The sequence below is a fragment of the Nerophis ophidion genome, linkage group LG08 (assembly GCF_033978795.1).
Source record: "Nerophis ophidion isolate RoL-2023_Sa linkage group LG08, RoL_Noph_v1.0, whole genome shotgun sequence".
Classification (NCBI taxonomy): domain Eukaryota; kingdom Metazoa; phylum Chordata; class Actinopteri; order Syngnathiformes; family Syngnathidae; genus Nerophis; species Nerophis ophidion.
In genome coordinates, this window is record NC_084618.1 from 44,549,726 (window position 1) to 44,566,282 (window position 16,557).

General features: G+C 38.1%; 1 protein-coding gene across 2 annotated transcripts in view; it reads right to left on the bottom strand.

The window, feature by feature from the left end:
• wdr45b (WD repeat domain 45B) overlaps positions 1-13,616 on the bottom strand; it is a 29,256-nt gene extending 15,640 nt beyond the window's left edge. Inside the window, exons 1-4 of one of the 2 annotated variants that reach the window (XM_061908642.1) lie at positions 13,240-13,606; positions 9,460-9,534; positions 4,776-4,877; positions 4,223-4,310 (exon numbers count right to left, since the gene is read on the bottom strand). In XM_061908642.1, the coding sequence (XP_061764626.1) occupies positions 4,223-4,310; positions 4,776-4,877; positions 9,460-9,534; positions 13,240-13,306 (332 nt within the window). In that variant the 5' untranslated portion in view covers positions 13,307-13,606. Of the gene's footprint in view, positions 1-4,222; positions 4,311-4,775; positions 4,878-9,459; positions 9,535-13,239 lie in introns of both variants that reach the window. The other variant, XM_061908643.1, reaches the window with a different exon arrangement.
• Between the last annotated feature and the right edge of the window lie 2,941 nt (positions 13,617-16,557).

Here is a 16,557-nt window from a genome sequence, read left to right on the forward strand (position 1 = left end):
ATTATTTGTCATTTTAACATGCGACTAATAGTTCATACTTTTTAACAATTGTACTTTTTAAATCAAATTACTTGTTCAACACATGATGTACATTTTCATTTCATTGGAAAATGTTAATTTTTATGTGATGAAATCACTGTTAATGTGATCATGTGTTTACTTGCCTGTTTATTTGTTCTGCTTTTCTGTTTAGGACAATTAAGAAGAAAATTGACCTATAAAACAATTCAAAGAACAACAGAGCAAAAACAAATGGATGCAAAAACCTGCAGTTTTGGCTGATCAGGTGAAAAAAACATTTCTGCCTGTATAAATTAATAAACAAAGTGCTAACACTACTGCTTTTGTAATTAATTTATTGCCTTAATTGCAACTATTACATATTATATTTAATCTAAAAACAAACTAATGAATCAATCATCAAATAATATGTCTCCATAAAAAACCTATTAAATAACAATAATAACTTTACCTTGCTTTATGAAATAATGCTTTTTGGATAGCGTAACAAGCGATCTAATTGGAGACCAAGCAGCTAGTGAGAGCATACAACTGTCCAGATGCCTGATTTGTTGCCTTTTTGCACAAATATAACAATGTGTGAAAACTTCCGCCAGCACACAGCAGAATTATGAGTGATTGTAGAAAAAAAATCTAAATGCACAGAGGGATGAAGTTGAGCGAGAGGAAGAGAGGCGGATGAGGGCGCATCGGTTTGACTGTGCAAAAAGCAGTAATTCTCGAGTGTTGATATGAATACAAACATGCAAACACTTTAATTGTGCAAAAACACATTTATATTTGCTCCAAAATTTTATTTTTCACCTGAGTTTAATTTATTTTCAAAATGTAATGTCTGTGCTTGCAAGTTATATTTTTCTGTCCTCAAAATCCGCCTTTGCGACCTCAAAATTGACACACAAATATAACGCTGTTTTACAGCCTCGAATTGTTTCTACTCGTTAAGCTGAGAACAACAACAAAGCACTCTCCCCCCCCCACAATAATAGCGCGGTGCGCCACTAAGGGTCTAATTGCAGTAACAAAACAAAGTTTTCCAAAAAGTACCTTACTTTATTGATAGATAAACACAATGATTATGCTTTCAACTAAAATACTAGTCAAAATTGTCCAAAGATGCAGTGCACTAATAAATGTGAATATTTTTGCATTTGACTCACAAAACATTAAATAAAATTAATTTGACAGAAAAAGCACACACCCTATGGTAGTAAAATACGTGTAAATGATAACTTAATTAAACTTAATTAAAAACAAAACCGGAAAAAATTATTTTTATAATATTAATATTAGTTAGTTTCAGTTCGATGCAAACATGTACAATACAATACAATGTAATGCATCACATTTTTCTAGTTGTTTCACTACAGCACGTCCGAAAAGGAGAAGAAAGAAGCAGAGTTTATTCAAACCTACCCCTTTTCATATCATAACAGTTTTATCCCATTTCTTTGTTCTAAGTAACAGAACAGTGAATAAATAAATTAGTATTATATCAATACATACGTAAGTAAACAAAAATTATATACATAAATGAATATCAGACATACACACAATAATCAAAGTTCTCATAAATAAATAGTTAAGTAATTTTTGGTTTACCTAAGATATAAATGAGATTTTTTTTTTTTAAAGTTCAAGATACCTTTCATAATTCTTCTTCTTTGTGAACACTTGTAGTTTGAACAGTTTCTTAAACTGAAATCATAATAGTACTCTCTTTGATTTCTTTGCTTAATCTATTCCATAATTCAATTCCAGAAATTGATTCCACAAACTAAAAGTTTTAAAGGGGAACTGCACTTTTCTTGGAATTTTGCCTATCGTTTACAATCACTATGAAAGACATGACGACGAATGCTTTTTTTTTTTAAATTCTAAATATTAAATAAATGTGATTAAAAATTTGCTGACAAGGGAGCCTGTGAGAGCCATGCAATTCCGCCTATTAATCCCTTAAAAAAACATCCGAATGTCTCCATTGAGTTTTTATATATATGATGTAAGTATATATGTAATGTAGTAACGGGCACATTTATAATAACATTTAATATTTATGTACTTTGATCATTTTAGCATGCGCTGCGCGACCCGACCTCGGATAAGCGGAAGATGGATGGATGGATGGATGGGCATTAATTTTAAAAACGCATCATTGTTTTTTTTTTTCTTCATCACTGATTACAACTCACTGCAGATTTTATAAAAGCCAACAAACATTATAAAACGTCACTGGCTGTAAAAAGTCTGCTGTCATTAGGACGTAGACTGCTCGGATGTTCATATATTCCCATTTAGATAAAAAATGGATCATAATCCTCACAAAGAAACAGGGTTCGGGGTAACATTTGTTTTTCGTGTAGCCCTTTCCAGTTTCTGTTCCTAAGTAGCTGTCTAAGTGTACTAACTTAGAATACCTACTATGACATCTCATGTCCAGGTGAGAGGCATGATTTATGACCTAGAATAACCTAACAGGGAGCAAGGAAGCGAGGAAACAGCAGACCACTCAATGATGTAAACATACAGACTCAGGAAGTGACCATGGAGCCACTATAATTTGTCTGCGTTAGCATTTATAATAACAATACCACTAGTACTTAGTTAATATTCAAATCCATCCATCCATCCATTTCCTACCGCTTATTCCCTTTCGGGGTCGCGGGGGGCGCTGGCGCCTACCTCAGCTACAATCGGGCGGAAGGCATCACGAAATGTAAATTGAGTATTGTAAGCGCTTTTTGAATGTTTATTTATCGGATTTTATGGTCGGAATAGCGAGCTCCTATTGACTCTGCTGTATTCACAAGTTAGAATGCATTAAAAAAATCCATCCGTCGTCATGTCTTTCATAATGATTGTGAACGATAGGCAAAATTCCATAATGTGCACATTTCTAGTCGTTTCCCCATATTTTTACACAAGAACACAGATATCTTAATAGTGAGCAGTAGAGAAAATGGACTGATTTTTGTGATTGTTATTTAAATGTATTGTTGCTACTATTATATTTTATTTGTTGTGGCTTAATCATTAAAAATGTATATTCGTTTTTTAAAGCGATATTTAAAGTTGAGTTTTGGTGGTACAATAAATACTCCTAATTTCAAATAAATTAATAATTGTGTTATTAATCGTGATTACACTTACTATCCATCTAAATAATCGTGATTATGATTTTTGCTATAATCATCCAGCCCTATTCAAGCACACTCTGTATTTCTAGCTTTTAATCAGCCAGTCTTAGCTTTTTTTTTTACTGAGGAAAATAAAGAACATTGCAAGTGACAGGACTTTGATAAAGAAGATGAGCAACACGGCCAAATTCAAAAAAGAACTCATAGCAAAGTAGAAAGGTACAATAAGATTGTCATGTAAAGGTTCCTAGTTCCTAGTTAACACAGGTTGCAGGGAGAATGGTTTGAGGGAGAGACGTAACATCCATCCATCCATTCTTCCAGTTTCTACCGCTTATTCCCTTTTGGGGTCACGGGGGGGAGGCGCCTTTCTCAGCTACAATCGGGCGGAAGGGGGAGTACACCCTGGACAAGTCGCCAATTCATCGCAGGGCCAACACAGATAGACAGACAACATTCACAGACGTAACAGTGTGTGTGTAATGTTTGTGCCTGCTGTTGAAGTTTGCAATAAAGTTCAAGTGGGTGTGCTGCTCTAACTTTCCACTTGTTAAAGTTACATTTGTAAAGGACGTTGCTCACCAACTCGAACGTACTCTGGGCAGAGCGAATTCTGCGCGTGAAACATCCATAGTCTTGTGTACCCACGTGGCCATAGTTTTACTTAATTCAATTTCACATTGAAAATTTAAAAAGCTTATGCAACAGCAGAAAGAATTTGACAGCCATTTTAATTTGGTTCAAGTCAAACTTTAGTTAGGTAATTTGATTTGGTTTTAGTCTAGTTTTAGTTGACAATTTTACAACATTTTAGTCGGCTAAAATTACAGTAAATTTAGTCGACTAAAATATAAAGTATGAAAGATATCTTTAACGTTTCCTTGTAAGCACTTATATTTAGGCCAACTGAAAGCATTTTTAACACAAAAAAAGCATGAGGTTAAAATACGGCCAGGAATGATGCTGGAAATAATTTTGGCTCCGCATATGCTATCTGATAACCCGATGTGTTAACCCTTGTAGTTTGCAGCATTCTTGAAGGAGAGGTCGTTAGTTGGTGTTACCTGTCACGCCGAAGCTTCACTGCTTTGACCTCTGTGGAAAACTCGATCTCGATGACCGTCTTCTTCTTTAAGTCATCCCAGATCATCACTACGTGGACGTAAAAACAACAGTAAAGTAGAGATGTTGTTGTAGGGATGTGTTTCAGTATTTTGCATCAAGCAGCTGAGATAGGCCCTTGTCCTATATATGTATATAAATATGTATATATGACTAAGTTAAATGTCAGATAAAGGGACCCATTTGTCTAAAGCAGCTATATTAGTTGATGAAAATGTGTTAACACACAAGGCAATTTTTGTGAAGCGCCCCCTGGATTTAACCGACTTATTTGATCAGGGTAATATTAATGGTAATTGCAAAGGAACCATGAGGTCCTATATCCACCTGGTGAGAATATTGCTAGCTCTGTGTCGAACAGTGGCGATATAAAAACAGATCTGTTTGGTTTTAAAGCTCTTGTTAATGTGTCACTCACAATTCTAAACAAAACGAACCAAGAAGAACTTGTCATAGTGGAGGGTTATTGTAGTGGTATGAAAAATAAAAACATACCTTTATTAGTTGGATACTTGGGTTTCTTCCCCCCTCCAACGAGAGCGAGATAGTTACACCTGAAGAGCATCTCCACATGGCCAACTCCGCCCTCCATGAACTCTGCAAGTGGACAGAACAGTTGAACAATATTGCTTCCCAGTGTGACATTTACCATCAGTGTGGAAAGTATGTACGCCTTATTGACAAAAATGTTTGTGTTCTGTTCGCTCCAGATCACTAAATCATTTGACACTGAAGAATAATGATATGCCTCCCACTCACAGAGACTGTCAGTCATCAGAAGGAAAACACCAAACTAGGCTTTGAAAAGTAATCCTGGAAAATGTTGTGCTAAGCAATATATTTAACCTCACTTGAGGGGACGGCTCCTATTTTTCTCTGCACTGATTCTGTGCCAATTGATTGTACATGCATTCTACGCAACAAACTGGGAGTCATTAGCACAAAACTGTTATACTTAGAACATGTTTCCCATAAAAAACATATCTCCATTAATAAATCTTTTATGTCCCCCTTAAACAGGAGTGTCCGGACACTTTCAATTGTGTGCGTACAGAAAAAGTAAAGGATGCGGGGGCCTCTTTGATTTTACCACATTTTAGCTATGAGTTATAGGTGACAATTAGTGTAATATCTTATGTTAATATATGTAATTCATAATAAATGTATTTGGTGTTTACAAAATGCAGAGGGGCAGTAAAAAAAACAGCTGTGGGCTGAAAGTGGCCACCATGCCACTCTTTAGACATCCCTGCCCTTGAATCTTTATTGATTATCAGAATCAGCTTTTCCAAACATATTTTTGCATGTCTTGTCCAGTCACTTAGGCAAAATATATTCAATCAATCAAAATGTATTTGTATAGCCCTTAATCCCAAATGCCTCAAAGGGCTGCACAAACCCCAACGACATCCTCAGCTCTAATCCCACGTCAGAGTCGATGTAAATGCCCATATCTGCTGTACATAGTTGCTTTATAAAAGAGAAGTGTGGGATATTTCTCTTGTTGCTCTATTTGTATGTGACTTTATAAAACACATATACAGTATTTAGTGTTTGGGGCAGCCGCACCAGAGCAGGAGGGGGATAGAAAGAAGAATAAAAAAGGAGACAGGGATATTGCGGGGACATTATTTTTCTATTCACAACGAAAAACAAATCGCCGCGACGTACACGGACCGACACTGACACCGTTCTTTGCATTCTTCTTTTTCTCTTCCGGGTCATTCACGGACAAGGATCATGAAAAGAGACACTACGCATGTGCAGTCAACCCATGTCTAAACAAATTGAACAGGCAATAGAGAAAATCGGATAACGGATACTGAATAACGGCTAACAATCCGTTTTTTAGTTTTTATTATCAAACCAAACAACGGGTAAAGTCGATTTTTATGGTAAATTGTTTTTTCTATTCCAAACGAAAAACGGATGGCCGCAACGTACGCAAAGCCTATTAAAGAGGGTTACGTTCCACTTTTCTGTGTTTTAACAGAGACATTTTGGGGCAATGTAATACAGCAGGTTTAACGTTTCAGTTATGTCGAAGAGGAGAACCCGCAGCCACTATGTACCTCTTGCTTGGCATACTTGTATGGACCCGCTATAAACCGTTTGCTTGCCTAACAGAATAGCTATTGCGAGATCCAGATGATTTATTTAGAAGACAATTTTTTTTCATGAAAAATTGCAGCTCATTTTTAGATTTAGCAAAATCATCTCACGGGTGGGATTAAACCCATATGTTTGACACCCACGTCTTAAACAAATATTTTATATTGCACAATAAACACATGGCATCTCTCCAGATCAAATGCTGCAGGTGCCTTTCTCAGATCACTGTGAATTATTGTATGAAAGAAAAAAAATTATACAAAAGCCATACTTAGGTAAAAGTAAAGACATCTTACAGGAAAATAACTTAACTAAAAGCGAAAGTCTTGTCAGAAAATTACAAGAAAAGTCTTAAAGTAGCTGCTATATATAGAACTTAAAGGGGCTGTTTGCAACTTGATCACAGTTGAATTTTTCAAAGCAAAAGAATTAACAAGAACACCGCAGTCCTGGGTTCAAATCCAGGCTCGGGATCTTTCTGTGTGGAGTTTGCATGTTCTCCCCGTGAATGCGTGGGTTCCCTCCGGGTACTCCGGCTTTCTCCCACTTCCAAAGACATGCACCTGGGGATAGGTTGATTGGCAACACTAAATTGGCCCTAGTGTGTGAATGTGAGTGTGAATGTTGTCTGTCTATCCGTGTTGGCCCTGCGATGAGGTGGCGACTTGTCCAGGGTGTACCCTGCCTTCCGCCCGATTGTAGCTGAGATAGGTGCCAGCGCCCCCCGAGACCCCGAAAGGGAATAAGCGGTAGAAAATGGATGGATGGATGGACCATTGGCTAGCTTTGCAGTTTAACAAAACATGTGTTACAAATTTCTATATTTTTACAATTACTGAGTGTAACATTTTTTTTAATGGCCCAAATAAAATAATTGGTGTTTACGGCAGTCATTCAAACTGTCTCTTCAACACATGCATGCAAGTCATAGCTAACGCTAACCACCCAAATCACTATTACTAGTTAACATTACCCAAACCTAATGCGTGCACATGTGTTACATACGTATCTACGTACGAAATTATGTCATTACATCCTAAAAGTCGGAAGTGGGCTTAGTAAAACACGTAAAATACATTGGAAAGTTAACGACCTCTCGGCATCTGTGTAAATGTTGCAAACAACACCTTTGAGTGTTGAAAGTAAATACTTTCATCCATCCCTTTTCTACCTCTTGCCCTTCTTGGGGTTGCTGGAACCTATCCCAGCTGCACTCAGGCGGAAGGCGTGTACACCCTGGACAAGTGGTCACCTCATCACAGGGCCAACACAGATAGACAGACAATATTCACACAAACATTTACACACTAGGGCCAATTTAGTGTTGCCAATCAACCTATCCCCAGACGCATGTTATTTAAGTCCCAAAAATGGCCTCAGGTCAACGTAAATGTACAAAATATACCTGCTAAAAAAAAGTTAAAAGAAAGTGTGTTCATGAGTTAACAAATTTTAAACCGAGTTTATCCAATAGTAAAAGTTGTGCAAGTAGCATGTGAACCGAAAAATTACTTCCTGTTCATAATTTTCACCTCACGCAAAGCAACCCCTTAGACATACTTCTATATTTTTGGATTGATTAGTGCGTAGCATCATAGTACTTCTGACACAAAGTGACAAGAAACAAGAATTGACTGTGTTTATTGGAAAGGTATAGGAGCTGAAGTATACATTTTCTTTTGAAAATAAAACAGGTATAGCAAAGTGCAAACATTGAAATACAAAATGTAATTACAATAACAAAAGTTTTCTACTGTGTTACTTTACAATACTCGTATTGGGTTAACATTTATTTTGGAATATGGCTTTATGTCAAAAATACATATACTATAATAGCAGTGTTATTATTGTATTCCTGTCAAATCTTTAAATCATGACAGGAACAGTGCATCCAAAAAATATCCAGTGCATCACGTTTTCCACAAGTTATGTTCACAATGTATTTTTGTACTCCAAATTATACACACAATACCCCATGATGACATAGTAAAAACTTTTTTTTTTGCAAATTTATTAAAAAATTTGAAAAAATAAGAAACTTGTGCTCATCTTGCTGTAAGTTTTGAGACCAGGTTGTGGCAAAGTGGACAGTAGAAACTTGACACTTGAGGGCGCTTCTATCGTATGTTACGCCTTACATATATACTGTACTGTATACTTGTATGCTTGCCTAATCAGGTATTTATTAATTATTACTGGTTCGGTTTGAATGAGATGGCCGTTCCTGCGTTTCAGTTTTATGCTCCTAAAATCTGGAATAGTCTTCCTGAAGATGTGAGACAGACCTCAACGTTGGCATTGTTCAAATCCAGCCTTAATTGTGCATATGACAACTGAAAGTATTTTATCTAGAGCATCTGATTGATTTTAATTATGATTGTTTTTATGATTGTAATTTTTTTGTTTTAATAATTTTATTCTTTAACTAATATAATTTTTTTGTTAAGCACTTTAAATGCGTCTTGCATACAAATTGTGCTGTATAAATACAATTGCCTATCCCAGCTGCATTTGGGCAGAAGGCGGAATGCAGCTGGGATAGGCTCCAGCACCACCCGTGACCCCGAGGGGACAAGCGGTAGAAGATTTAAGTTAAAGTACTAATGATTGTCACACACACACACTAAATGTGGTGAAATTAACCCATGCCCTTGTTCACCCCCTTGGAGGTGAGGGCAGCAGTGAGCAGCAGCAGTGAGCAGCAGCAGTGAGCAGCAGCAGTGACCGCGCCCGGGAATCATTTTGGTGATCTAACCCCCAATTCCAACCCTTGATGCTGAGTGCCAAGCAGGTGGGTAATGGGTCCCATTTTTAGTTTTTGGTTTGACTCGGTTTAAACTCACGACCTACCGATCTCAAGGCGGACACTATAACCACAATGCTGGATGGATGGATGGATGGATGGATGGATGGATGGATGGATGGATGGATGGATGGATGGATGGATGGAAATACAATTGCCTTACCTTTTCTGCAATAATGACTTTATTCCAGAGAGGAAAAAAATATTTCCTCATATATATTTTGAGCAAAATTTTACATGATTTGCTGAATCACAAATACGTACCTTGTTTCTCCTTCTCTTTAAGTGGATCTGTGTTGTAAACCCGAAAGCCATTCTCCATCCCACAGGCAAAGCACCCTGGAGAGAGGAGCACATCCATGACAATGTCGTGAGTACACGTACGTGGGGAAAAAAATACAATTATCAATCAATCAATCAATCAATCAATCAATGTTTACTTATATAGCCCTAAATCACTAGGGTCTCAAAGGGCTGCACAAACCACAACACAAACCACTACGACATCCTCTACCATACATCAGAGACTTTTCAAAGTCTCCACTGACCGGCACAACAAAGCATACAAATGAAACCAGAAGTATTAAATAGAATTCCTAGATACAAGTCAGTTTTTTGCGGGGGGGGGTTCCTCTTGGGAACGGGAGGGGAAGAAAGGAAAGGGGAAAGAAAGGAAAGAAGAAGGGGAAAAGAACAAGAAAGGGAGGAAAGAGGGAAAAAAATATATTTTTGTAGTTGTATTCATTTTTTTTATTATTGTTATTATTTGTTGTATTCTTCCCACACTACTATTGCTTTTTGTGTCACTTTTGGTATGTTTTGTCATGGTTTATTTGCTTTTTTTGTGTGTGTGGTATGAACAGTGGAGAGGTCCCCAAGAGGCTATCTAGACCCGTGGTCCCAAACCACCGGGCTCGATTGGTACCGGGCCGCAGAATTATTTTTTATAATTTTTTTATACAAATTAAATCAACATAAAAAACACGAGATACACTTACAATTAGTGCACCAACTGAAAAAACCTCCCTTTTTCATGACAAAAAAAAAAGACCGCTGCTGCCCACTGCTCCCCTCACTTCCCAGGGGGTGATCAAGGGGATGGGTCAAATGCAGAGGAAAAATTTCACCACACCGAGTGTGTGTGTGACAATCGTTGGTACTTTAACTTTAACTTTTAACTTAACGCCCTTGCCGAGCAGAGAGGTAGCAACATGGCTAACGTTAGCTGAGGCAGGTGGTGGAAGCGGAGCGGTGCGAGTGACATTACAAGAGAGAGAAGGTGCGAAACTGATCACAAATGGCGGGAGAATTATTAATGCCCCAAAAAAACAGCAGGGGGTCCATCATCTGGCCATGGTTTGGCTTCCATCAGGAAGATATTCAGCAGACAACAGCAATATGCAAAGTATGCAGCAGAAGTGTTGCTACAAAAAGGTAGCAGCACTTCTAATTTGATCTTTCATTTAGCACTACTAATTTGTTCTTTCATTTAAAAAGTCACCCACGAGAAAATGAAGAGTATTTAATAAATACAGTTTTGGTCAATTGACTTACTGTATTTCCTTGAATAGCCGCCGGGCATGTAATATGCACCTGCCATGAATTACTGCCGGGTCAAATTCGCTCCCCAAATTAATTAACGCATGCCTACTTTTACCGCCGGGTCAAATTTGTGACGTCACGAGTGACGCTTCCCCTGTCGTCATTTTCAAAATGGCGGAGGAGTTTCTTTTTCGCTTTTCCTATGTGTAAACCAGGGGTCTTGTTCCACAGCCATACAGATCACACTGATGGTTGTGATATAAAACAACTTTAACACTCTTACTAATATGTGCCACACTCTGTGAACCCACACCAAACACATTTTAGGAGAACATCGGCTCTGTAACACATTATAAACGCAACATAAGAATTACCCACAATGCCATGCATCCATGACTCTTGGCTATATTATACACCCCGCTAGCACGAAACCCCCCTCCCCCTCTCTGTGCGTCGGTTGAGTTGGGTGGGGTTGGGGGTACGTGTATAATATAGCCAAGAGTCATGGATGGATGGCATTGTGGGTAATTCTTATGTTGCTTTATAATGTGTTACAGAGCCGATGTTCTCCCGAAATGTGTTTGGTGTGGGTTCACAGAGTGTGGCAGATATTAGTATGAGTGTTAAAGTTGTTTATATCACAACCATCAGTGTAAAAGGTATGGCTGTTGACCAAGTATGCATTGCAATCTCGTAAGAGAAACAGCGAAATGCATGCGTCCAGACGGCACGCAGGTAGTGTTGTGTAAAGGCGGTCGCGATGACATGTGGTCCCCAACCACCGGGCCGTGGCTGCAGAAGAATTTTTTTTTTTTTTTTTTTTTAAATCACACCCAATTTTTTACTGCATGCCAATGGTAAGCGCAGGGGTGAGAAGAGGTTTTAAAATTATTAGCGCCTGCTTACTTTTACCGCATGCCTTGAATAAGCGCAGGAGTAAGAAGAGGTTTTAAATTAATTAGTGCTCCGGCGGCTATTCAAGGAAATACGGTAGTTGTGATTTCCCTCTCTGCATGAAAGTTTAAAAGTAGCATATATTAATGCAGTATGAAGAAGAATGTTTTAATGTAGACACATATAATTGTTGTAAGCACAATACCAATGGCGCGCAATTTGCAAAATGCGCAACCGCATTTTGCAAATTTAATGTCAAATCAAATCAAATCAAATCAAATGTTTATTGTATTCATCACTATACAGTGTACATCCACGACTAAACTACTGACTAAACTACTACCAAGTGTGGATTCAGGCAGGGTGGCCTATTTCAAGTTCCAGATAACCCTACATTATTTTATTTTATAAATAGTAAGCCAAGTTGTGGTAGTAGTTTAGTCAGTAGTTCTGTCGTGGATGTACACTGTATAGTGATGAATCCAATAAACATTTGATTTGATTTGACATTAAATTTGCGCATTGGTATTGTGCTTACAACATAATCATCATACTGCTGTGATTATATGCATCAAGTGTTCATTCAAGGCTAAGGCAAAATCCATCCATCCATCCATTTTCTACCGCTTATTCCCTTGTGGGGTCGCGGGGGGCGCTGGCGCCTATCTCAGCTACAATCGGGCGGAAGGCGGGGTACACCCTGGACAAGTCGCCACCTCATCGCAGGGTCAACACAGATAGACAGACAACATTCACACACTAGGGCCAATTTAGTGTTGCCAATCAACCTATCCCCAGGTGCATGTCTTTGGAAGTGGGAGGAAGCCGGAGTACCCGGAGGGAACCCACGCATTCACGGGGGGAACATGCAAACTCCACACAGAAAGATCCCGAGCCCGGATTTGAACCCAGGACTGCAGGAGCTTCTTATTGTGAGGCAGACGCACTAACCCCTCTGCCCCGTGAAGCCGGCTAAGGCAAAATATCGAGATATATATCGTATATCGCAATATATGGCATAAAAATATCAGGATATTAATAAATGCCAATATCGCCCAGCCCTATTTCAAATAATGCAAAATTGGCGATTAGCACAGGCGACAGGGGCTAAAACGGACGTAGAAACAGAAGTGATAGAGAATATGTTCCATACAACAGTACGAACATATATAGCAGGGATACTAACAACAAACATTGGCTTCCGAACTATCAAACTTGGCAAGACAAGGTTAGCTGGCTTGTGTTAGAGGTGCTGTTATATTAAAATATGGTTGTTGCATCCATGACAAAGCTATATTGTGTGCACTTAAAGCTTCTTTCAGCACTTTAACTGATGATTAAGTCAAGTGTTTGTCTGGCCAGTCCATCCACGATAGCAACTTTACCGCTAGCTCGGTAGCCGTGGCTAACTTAACAACAAGAAGGCGTTTTAAGGTGAAAGTTGTTGTGGCTCGGGGATATTATCGAGTCAGAAACTTGACTCATTGGCATTTTTATGAAATGGAGTTATTTTGCCGAGAATAAGTCGCGTTAGCAAGTTAGCTTAGCATCCATGTTAGAGTGTAGTTGAGAGAGGGGGCAAGAAAAGAAGCCAGCGTCACTTCTCACCATGGTCCTGGTTAAATCCCGCGTAAAGGAGCCCGTTTCCTTGTGGATTCGACAGCAGGGAATTCATTGTTTCTCCAAGAGCGGCCCGATTCCGATGAAGTTGCTGTTGGTGAATTATCAAACAGCTAGCTAGCTCGCTAACGTCATGATTTGCAGCGTCCTGTGTGGAAGAGATGATACAACAACGCTGGTTCCTGTCGGCCTGTGTGTCCAAATCACTGGGTGTCGCCTTTTCAATTGTATGTCATGCATTCCGCTTTAAACATACATCAATGCTTTTAAAATGCTTGCTTGTATGGAAATCGGCTACTTGTTAATGATTGCGTCCCCTGATGAAAGTTCAACAATTGATTTCAAACACTTCTGAGATCAAGTGCAAAACAAAAACAAATAGCGCCATTCGAATTGCATTTAAAAAAACAAAAACCTAATCATTTAAAAAAAGTAATCATACACTTTGTAATCGCATTTAAAAAAACAAAAACCTAATCATTTTAAAAGTAATCATACACTTTGTAAAGCGTTATCTTTAGACTAAGACTGGGATTGGGTCTGCCATAGTCACTTGAAATGGTCTTTCAATGGCATTTGCATTTTAAAAAAAGATAACACTGATTCGTTTTTTTCCCGGTCTGTGTTAGGAGATGGGCTGATCAATACATATCAGTAGGCTATAGCAGTGGTTCTCAAATGGGGGTACTTGAAGGTATGCCAAGGGATTTTTCTTTAAATATTCGAAAAATAGCAACAATTCAAAATTCCTTTTTAAATATATTTATTGAATAATACTTCAACAAAATATGACTGTAAGTTCATAAACTGTGAAAAGAAATGCAACAATGCAATATTCAGTGTTGACAGCTAGATTTTTTGTGGACATTGATGTAATATTGATGTTAAAGATTTCTTTTTTTGTGAAGAAATGTTTAGAATTAATTTCGTGAATCCAGATGGATCTCTATTATGATCCCGAAAGAGGGCACTTTAAAGGCCTACTGAAATGAGATTTTCTTATTTAAACGGGAATAGCAGGTCCATTCTATGTGTCATACTTGATCATTTTGCGATATTGCCATATTTTTGCTGAAAGGATTTAGTAGAGAAAATCGACGATAAAGTTCGCCACTTTTGGTACTTCCTGAAAAGGCCTCGCCTTTACTGGAAGTCGCAGACGATGACGTCGCAAGTGTGGGGGCTCCTCACATATACACATTGATTTTAATGGGAGCCTCCAACCAAAACAGTTATTCGGACCGAGAAAACGACAATTTCCCCATTAATTTGAGCGAGGATGAAAGATTTGTGTTTGAGGATATTGATAGCGACATACTAGAAAAAAAAAACGAGTTAAAAAAAAAAACGTGATAGCATTGGTACGTATTCCGATGTTTTTAAACACATTTACTAGGATAATTCTGGAAAATCCCTTATCTTTCTATTGTGTTGCTAGTGTTTTAGTGAGTTTAATATTACCTGATAGTTGGAGGGGTTTGTCCACGGGTGTGTTGACGCCAATGTCTCACGGGTGTCGACGGCAGCTGTACGGACGACACAAGCTCAGCTGATATTTGGTAAGTGGCGACTTTTTAACCACAATTTTCTCAGCGAAACATGCTGGTTGACATTCGGTTCGGATCCATGTCTGCTTGACCGCGCTCTGATCCATAGTAAAGTTTCAGCTCCGGGAATTTTAAACAAGGAATCACTGTGTGTTTGTGTGGCTAAAGGCTAAAGCTTCCCAACTCCATCTTTCTACTGTGACTTCTCCAATAGTAATTGCAAAAGATTCAGCAACACAGCTGTCTGAAAAACTGTATAATTATGCCGTTAAAGCAGACGACTTTTACCTGTGTGTGTGCATAGCGCTCATACTTCCTAAAAACCTGTGACGTCCTGCGTACACGTCATCATTACACGACGTTTCCAAAACGAAACTCCCGGGAAATTTAAAATTGTAATTTAGTAAACTAAAAAAGCCGTATTGGCATGTGTTGCAATGTTAATATTTCATCATTGATGTATAAACTATCAGACGGCTTGGTGGGTAGTAGTGGGTTTCAGTAGGCCTTTAAGTTGATCATTACTTCTATGTGTAGAAATCTTTATTTATAATTGAATCACTTGTTTGTTTTTCAACAAGTTTTTAGTTATTTTTATATCTTTTTTTCCAAATAGTTCAAGAAAGACCACTACAAATGAGCAATATTTTACACTGTTACACAATTAAATAAATCAGAAGCTGATGTCATAGTGCTGTCTTTTACTTCTTCAACTCTTTTTTTCAACCAAAAATGCTTTGCTCTGATTAGGGGGTGCGTGAATAAAAAAATTGTTCATGGGGGTACATCACTTAAAAAAGGTTGAGAACCACTGGGCTATAGGATCAATAACGTGATGAGATCGATATTTTCAGGGGGGTTTTCAAAAATATTTTGTTGTTGTTCATGCTAATAATTGCTTACGTTTAGTTATTCTGCACAATATACATTATTTTACCATGAATTGATGAAGGGACAAGCGGTAGAAAAGGGATGGATGATTAATGTGGACCCTGAGTTAAAGTTAAAGTTGAAAAACGTATTTGGGTGTTACCATTTAGTGGTCAATTGTACGGAATATGTACTGAACTGTGCAATCTACTAATAAATGTCTCAATCAATCAATCAAAACTTGTTTTTATTTTCTTTGCCATTTGGACAAGTGTGTGCTATACAGATTTGCTCTGCAGGGGTAAAGTGTGAAATATTTCTCTTGTTGCATAGTTGAAGTTTTTAACTTCATTTGATTTTTTTTTATTATGTCTTTGGTGAAGCCAGACTGGACCAGGAGGGGATAGAAAGGGAGAGGGAGACATCAACAAAAATTGAACTGCACCACATCAGCAAATAGCTATACATACATAGTTCCGATAATCATGAATAATGTCAGAGAAGAAAAGTAGAGTATGACAATAATACAGATCGTTATCACTGTGCTAATGTGACTGCCACTGCTGCTACACTATAGTATACTATACACTATAGTATATTATAAGAATATACTAGAATAATAATGCTAAATGGAACATTTTTCAATCAGTGGAATTGTGTGTGTGTGTGTGTGTGTGTGTGTGTGTGTGCGTGCGTGCGTGTGTGTGTGTGTGTGTGTGTGTGTGTGTGTGTGCGTGCGTGCGTGCGTGCGTGCGTGCGTGCGTGCATGCGTGCGTGCGTGTGCAAAACCATTGAAGTTGGCACATTGTGTAAATGGAAAAATAAAAACAGAATACAATGATTTGCAAATTCCTTTCACTTTATATTCCACTGAATAGACTGCAAATAC